Source organism: Nanorana parkeri, unplaced genomic scaffold, assembly GCF_000935625.1.
Source record: "Nanorana parkeri isolate BGI_ZX_2015 unplaced genomic scaffold, ASM93562v1 scaffold325, whole genome shotgun sequence".
In the NCBI taxonomy this organism is placed as follows: domain Eukaryota; kingdom Metazoa; phylum Chordata; class Amphibia; order Anura; family Dicroglossidae; genus Nanorana; species Nanorana parkeri.
In genome coordinates, this window is record NW_017306593.1 from 660,582 (window position 1) to 668,382 (window position 7,801).

Genomic DNA, 7,801 nt, shown 5'->3' on the forward strand with positions numbered 1-7,801 from the left:
CGTCTGATTTTATCCAGACCATGTGCGCTGTAAACCAACAACTCAGCAAGTTCACAAAGAGCATTTATACTGTAGGGTTCAAGATGATTGAATTCAGTGCCCAACAAGCTAAAACTGGTCAACTGAACACTTGCTTCACACTTTGTGACCCGTGTACAAGTAGGGCTTTGAGACATGTAAATAGAGGTCACTTCTCTAGGCCAGAAAAATGTGCATTAACCACACAGGAGTCGTCGTTTTTATGAAAAATAATTATAATATCATTCAGAACCATAACGAGAGCAGTAATACATGGGGAGCAGTCAGAAATAAAACATCCAAATAATGGTAAAAATGTAAAATTCTCTGGGGGAAGGGAGGTTGTTTCCCTGAGACCTGAGAGTTTGGGGGTGTTAATAATACCCCAAATCTGCACTTGCACCAACTATACACACAGAAAGTATTGCTCCTTCAACATTGCTGTCATAACATGTGCATTCTTACAAGTCCATGACCTTAAAAACAATACCACTTTTTGAAGTCTGGGAGTTTGGTTGCCATTCATAAAATCTAGCAGGCAAGCATTTCCAAGAAAACCTTGAAATCCTTCAATAAGACTCCCAGTTTAGACACTACAAAGAATCTCAATCATATTGCCTTTTCTCACTTGGAGAGAACTGCTAAGCAGTTGTACTCCAGCCTAAATAAACCCATAAAAATATCTCATCCCATCACAGGAGAGTCCCCCCCCTCCCCACCTCCCCAACCCCCATTAAAACCCCCCCACATGTCAATCAGACTTGAGCTGGGTCCCAGGAGCGTGTCTCCCGGCATAGCTCCCATTCTGCTGTACACGGGATGGCTTCTTGCGCCCGGAAGCTGGAGGGCGCAGATAGAACAGGAAAAGGTGGCGGTAGCATGGATGGCGGAGAGCAAATCGAAGAAATCCATCTGGAAAATAATTTACAATTACTCAAGACATTTTGATCAAAACGTGAAATCAATCAAATATAAAAGTGAGCCTCTTATGTAGTTACAAGGAAAAACATAAAAGCATATCTACACCCAAAAGCAAAAATAATGTAATTTATTGCAGCTCATCAATTCTTAGATCTGGCAGATTGGGGATTAAAGTGACATTAAAGGCTAATTTGTTTTTACCTTCCCCCAATGTTAGTGTAAGGACTTACCTTAAACCATGCCTCTTAATCCGATCTTCTTCTTTAGTGTAGTTTTCAGCTGTCCCTCCAGCGCTGGGTGCGGGTCTCCGATCCAGCGCTGACTCCTCTGATGTCCCACGGAGTCTGTGCGGGTGCACGCTGTCCATATACTTACCTTGTGTCTCTGCTCGTCTCCCGGCCGAAAATCTGAACTGCACATGCGCCCGCCCCAAGATCCTTTGCGGCCGCCCGAGAAATTTTCAGATGTTCGGACGGGAGCGCGGCGCAGACACAGGTAAGTATTAACCCTTTGAAAACTTTTTTTTTTTTTATCGTTTTGCATATATCTACTGCTTGCTAGCATTAGATATATGCAAAAACATGCAAGGGTTTAATAGCCCTTTAAGATGAACACTGATGGGGGGGGGCAGGTTTTATTAATTTATGCAAAACCTTTATCCCAAAAGGAAAATAATATTTTGCTGTAACTTCTTAAAAAAAGTGTTTACTGGAGTTTGGCTTTAATTTGTTAGTCATATCCAACTAAATGTTTTAGTCCATCTAACACTACCCTCTGCACAGGGTGACAATGCTGCTATCCATGGGTGGCTCTGTTGCTTCTCCATAGAGCGAAGCCACCCTAAGACAGGAAGGATGTTACTGGTCAGATCACCAGCTGCAAATAAAAGAGAAAAAAAGCCTGAAAAAAGGAAACTAAAGCAGCCACTACATTTAAGGATTGGTAAGCTGCAATTTATTTCAATTTTTGGGGGTTTACATACACTTTAAATTTGCTTTGAGTTCAGCTGTACTGGAAAGCTGCGGCAACCTGGTGTTTTTACTTTGGAAATAATTCCAGAAAAAATAAATTGGTTTAATACGGAGCAATCGATTTGTATTACCATATTAATAGGATTCTGCCATACTGCAACAGAAGCATTGTGTTATGTACAAAGTGGTAGCTACACAGGAGATTTCCATTTTAGCAAGGAAATGGAAAACCTATTAATTTGCAACCTGAAGTGGCCTAGCATTCACCTCCCACTAAGGAAAAGCCACAGCTGCTTTATCACTCCATACAGATCTGATAGGTAGTTGTTCCAAGGGAGAAACCCTGCCAGTCCAGTTTTATGTTGTAAGTAAAAAGCCCTTTACATGAATGAATGGTTGTTTTGTACATATTTATTTATTGCAGTCTGGACAAAAATTTTGAATATACACGCTTTAAAATAATCTATAAAGCCAGCAACTGGAGCTTTGTAATGTAAAAAAAAAGCTCAATAGCTCAAACTCAAAGTCACACATCAGATAAATGAACCAAAGAGACTCATCTCTTATTAGAGGGCACTGCCTGAAGTTTCAATGAAACAGAGTACTTTCTTAATAACGTCTGTTGTACTCTTTCCTTAGAAAACCCAAAGTGCTCTAGAAATACTTTTTCATGCATTAAAGGAGAACTATGAGGTATGTGTTTTTCCCCATAGTTCCCCTAAGGGTCACAGGAGGACACAAACTAGCATCCTCCCATGACCCAAAGCTCAGTATACCGCGAGCTACAGCTTGCTATATAATGAGACTGCCGCAGCCGGAACGGATGCCGACAATTATGTCTGGATCCACCCAGCTGCGTGAGTGACAGCTGGCTCAGAGGCAGAGCCAGCTGTACCCGCCCCTTCACCGTTCGTTCCTCCAGTCAGCGCTGGAGGATCGGAGAACGGAGGGGGGGGGGGATGCCTGTAGAGAGCCGTGAGTGACAGTCACGGCTCTCTGCAGGGAGATGATCGAGAAGTGAGCGAGCGACGGTATGTGTTCGCTCACTTCCCGATCTATTGAGCCGACGTGTGACAGTTTCATTGTCACACGTCGGCTCAAACTATGAGGTTGTGTGAAAATCACTCACCTGATAATTCTCCTTTAAACGTTTCTTTGTAATACAAATGTAATACCTTTTATAAACCTTAAGAGCCAATTCACACTTATGCAGAAAGCTGCACTTTTTAGAAGTAAAAAAATGCAGCTCTCCACAAGGGCACACAGAAAACAATTGTTCACAATACACAGGTGTGATCTGCAGTGGAAAAAAAAAAGCAGTCATGTTGCATTTTTCCACAGTGCACTGGATAGCACCGGAGATCACAGCACCTTGACCTGAATGGAGTGTACAGTTTGTACACACCAAATAACGTTAAAAACCAGCGCCATGCCTCACCGCTGTCATTCAGCAGACACTAGCAAGATGGTAAAACACTGTGTTTTACCATGTGGCTAGTGTGAACAGGCCCTAAAAGAAAAATGTAATTAAAAATGGACCCAAAGGGCTTCTCTTTGATTTGGTGCTGTTGAGAGTTTATCAAAGACATCCGTCAGAAAAGTTACTATTATTGTGAGCAGATAACAAATGATGTCATCCTAAATTTTCTATTCAGATTTTGACAGCGACCTTTGCTCTGTAAATACTACCAGGACAAGAGAAACAGGCACTTTTTCCTATTTTAATTGTGCCCCACGTATAAACCAGGATAAAAAGAACTAGACTGTGCTGATAATAGAGATCAGATTCCAGCTGCCATTCTTCCAGTGCAGATTACAAACTGAAACACAATAGGCAGTAGCTCCACCCTTCTGCGGTCTGTGTACAGGAGGCATTTTGTCACCAAGCCATCTTACCTCGGTCAACTCCTGGAGTTTCATGAGTGCACAGCTCAGCATATACTTTGCCACTTTCTGCAGGAGGTGAACCCACAAATGAGCGCAGCATGGTGGAAAAGCCTTCAGCAGATAGCAGAAAGCGGCCATCAGCATCACAGGTAGAAAACAGCTGCAAAAGACGGAAGAAAAAATGATTAAAGTGAAAAATAAAATACCAAAGACTGTAAGAGACACCAGGTTTTCAGGTACATTATTGTTCAATAGATTTTGGATAGGATCACTTACATCAAATGCCAACTTTGCTAACTCCTCTGCAGAACGTGTAGCATCCTGGGCTGCTAGAACCAGTGAAACCTCCCGAAAGTCAATCATTCCACTGGCATCCTGGGGACAGACACACCATTATTACACATGCCAGCAATTCAAAGTTTACTTAAAAGAGACCCTGTCAGGTCTCAAACAAATCAAAAAGCCAGCAAGAGAAGAGGTAGTACACACTCCTCTCCAGCGGCCCATGATTCATACCTCTCCTTTGTTACATGGCTGCAGCTATCTCAGTCTCTCCGACATACACTTGTGTGAGCATCAGGCGCCTGGGTCTCCCATCGTGTGCTGGTTCCTTCTTCAAATTCTTCATCACTACACAACTTAGCAGAGACATGGGAGTCAGAGAAAGGTACTAGCATGTGGCAGGAGACACAGGCATCTGACACTGCTGGAAGTGTCGAATGCAAGAGAGACTGATTGCGACTGCAGTGCTGGAACAAAAGTAAGGTAGAAGGGAAACTATACTGGCTTTTAGTGAATATTATTTTCATTTGGTTTTTTAAATGGCTGTTAACCGATCTTTTAAATGACTCATCACGATCTGCAAGTATAACAAATAATACAAATTGATATCACATCATTTAGTCTACAGAGCAATTTTTAAAAGCCTTAGTCTAACTGAAAACCTCAATAGCTCCCTGGATCCTGTAATGAAATTAACCAAAATGTAAACGTGAACTTTACCACAGAAGGTTTTCACACATACATTGATATGAGGATGGTGTTATTAGAGATGTTTTACTGATGTATGACTGCAAGCTCCTTTGTTGTAGGTACCGATGTCAGTGGCTCAAAGAGAGTAAGATTGGTACTACAGAGTTATAGAAAATAGGTATGACTGCTAAGTCATTGCTCTCTATAGGAGCGCAAGCTCTCAATGAGAAAGTAAGAGTGACAAAGAGTGACATTGCATATTAACCACATAGATTTGTCAGATAATTCTAGAACTTGCTATCTTAGTAACTAACACATTGCAAAACTGATACTGCTGACATCTTATTCTGCTAATACTAGTTGCCTAGCTGTTATGCTGACCCTCTGACCTCTTTAAATAACCAACTCAGATCAATCATGTACAGAGATGAAGACTTTTAGCTTTACTGCCACGTTCCTGATATGCAGACAGTACTTGTTCCTGATCGGTGATTATGAATGTACCGGAGCCAGTGGTTCAACCAGGCAACAAGCCAGAAGTAGGTCGGTAATGTTTCGTTTATGAAAGGTTTATAAATGTATTTTAAATCACAAATCCCATAGGATGTCTGGGTTTTTTTTTAATCATACTGCAATACTAAACCTTCTAAACAATCACCTCACCTTTGGAAAGTAACTGAAGACTCTGGAAATGACATCAGTCTGGGTGAGCCCCAGCTTCTCTGCTAGTTCTTCTAGTCCCACACGAGAACATACCCCCTCCAGACAGAGATCAATCAACCCTTGCACACTGTCAAATGAGAACCTGTGAAGGAGAAGAGAAATGTCATAATTATTCTGAAACTTGACATCACCATGATTTATTACACTGTCATCTGTATGAGATACCCTATGAGTTTGATAAGGTTTCCGTGGCAATTATATACTGGCTAGTATGATGACCTAAGATACTCAGCGGTAACTGTAGGCAATTCATAACTTCAACTAGCTAAAGTGGAAACACTTAAGATGCTGACCAGTCCATCAGATCACACTACTGAAAAACTTAGACTACTACACCAAACAGCAGCATTTGTAGGTGCTGGTTCCCATTTGCACCCAGTTCCAAGCCCATTTGTTCTGTTACCAAAGCCCCCTGAAATTTCTTAGTAAGTTTTAAAGTTCCTAAGGTTACAGCACATGGTTAAGCATAATTCCCTGCCCCATGTAAGTGCCCAGGCTTAAATTGGGTATACACGGGTACATGTTTGCATGAATGTTCGTCAGAATGTTTGATACTGGCATCAGAAACTTGCCGATTGTCTTTCTAAATTTCGTTTAATTTTAGTTTTTATTTAACATTCTATTTTGGAATGAATGGAGTTTCTGAACAAAAAGCACATTCACTGTTAGAAATTCACTCGATTGAGAAAACTTTTCCAACATGCTCCTCTCGAACATTTTCGAGAACATTGTCGTTTGTGTCTCTCGATTCCACCATTCTAATTGATACGGTAGATATTCTGCTTCGCACAAAATTCTAATGGTGTATGCCCTTTGGTGCTCGACTTAGCCACCAAATGCTGAATTGTGAAACTTATCATACCTTCTACAACTGCTGAAGCAAAATCAGTGACTTTTTACATGTTCACACTTGCCCCCATATTTTGTGGTCAATGCACCTATTGATTTTGTGAAGCATCCAACCAGTCTAAATATAATTTTTTTTTCTTAACATCCTAAGTGATGTGTTAGCTGGCAAAAGACTTTTAAATGCAGACATCACTCACCCAGCCTTTCGTAGGATTTTTCCCAGTTCCCAAATTTTAGGGTCCAATGGCACTTTCAAGTGTCCTAAAGGTGCTACTGGTGTATCTCCCATCAACTCATACTCTGTTGCTGGTTTGCCAAGAGCTCTAAAAGTAAAATCATAGAAATCAGTTTAGTAATTATATTGGTAAGATGGTTATACTGGTGATAATGTTACTGGTCAATTGTGGTATATGACAGATGCGCCTATCCCCCAAAATCTGCAGCGGCTGTGCATGGCAACCAATCAGCTTCTCTCTTCAGTTTGTTCAGTTAAGCTTTAAAAATGAAAAGGGCAATGCTGATTGGTTGCCATGCACAGCTGCTCCAGATTTTGTCTGCTCCAGTTTTGGTAAATTCCCCTCAATGAATTTTATTTGCTTGTAAACATGGCCATACACTACTCAATTATCACTAGCAATGCTGGAATCAAGTGAAATGCTAGCAAACATCTGGAAGTATTTGTCTGGTGTAACTTTTATCCCAGGTCAAGTCCCCCAGGTTCTTATTGACCACAATCACTATCACTCCTAACTCACTTTGACATTAACGTCTGTAAATTTCTTGCATATAATGCAGGATCTGCTTTCTCTTCAGGGCTTGGATTGTAAACTGGCAAGAACTGAAATAAAAAAAATAAAAAAAAAACCTTAATTCAATCAGATTACCCATATATACAAAGAGATGTTGTAAAAAATCAGGGTAGAGAAAGTCAAAAGAAGCAGCTGTTCCACACCAGTACCTACAAAACCAGACATTACTCACCTCTATCTCCAGGTTAATATAAAACTGGGACATTGTAAGCCAGAGGACTTTGAACCTGCAGAAATAAGAAGTACAGGTTCAAAAAATAGTAAACAAACAAAAATAGACTTGTTAGGCTCGCTGGTACTGATGTGGCAAACATACTCAAAACTAACTAATCAATCATTACCATAATCTGAAAAGACATACATGAGTATGTATCAGTCCCAAGAATACTGTTGTATAAGCACTTCACACGGATAATCTACCGTATATACTCGAGTATAAGCCCATTTTTTGTGCTGAAAAATGCCCCCCCCTCGGCTTATACTCGAGTCAGCGTCTCGAGCACTGAGGAAAGCGAGTACGCTGGTCAGGTTTCTTCTTACTTACCTCGCCGAGCGTCGCGTCACTGCTGCTCCGGTGGGCGGCGCTCCGAGCAGGGTCATCTAGCAGTCTCCGGGTCCTAATTTAGGTGGCCGGAGACTGCCAGATGACCC

General features: G+C 41.3%; 1 protein-coding gene across 1 annotated transcript in view; it reads right to left on the minus strand.

The window, feature by feature from the left end:
- Window positions 1–236: 236 nt before the first annotated feature.
- Window positions 237–7,801, minus strand: part of LPCAT4 (lysophosphatidylcholine acyltransferase 4) — a 41,179-nt gene continuing 33,614 nt past the window's right edge. The window contains exons 8-14 of the mRNA XM_018558208.1: window positions 7,323–7,377; window positions 7,097–7,179; window positions 6,539–6,664; window positions 5,433–5,574; window positions 4,074–4,172; window positions 3,807–3,957; window positions 237–930 (exon numbers count right to left, since the gene is read on the minus strand). Of these exons, the coding sequence (XP_018413710.1) occupies window positions 770–930; window positions 3,807–3,957; window positions 4,074–4,172; window positions 5,433–5,574; window positions 6,539–6,664; window positions 7,097–7,179; window positions 7,323–7,377 (817 nt within the window). The 3' untranslated portion in view covers window positions 237–769. The remainder of the gene's footprint in view (window positions 931–3,806; window positions 3,958–4,073; window positions 4,173–5,432; window positions 5,575–6,538; window positions 6,665–7,096; window positions 7,180–7,322; window positions 7,378–7,801) is intronic.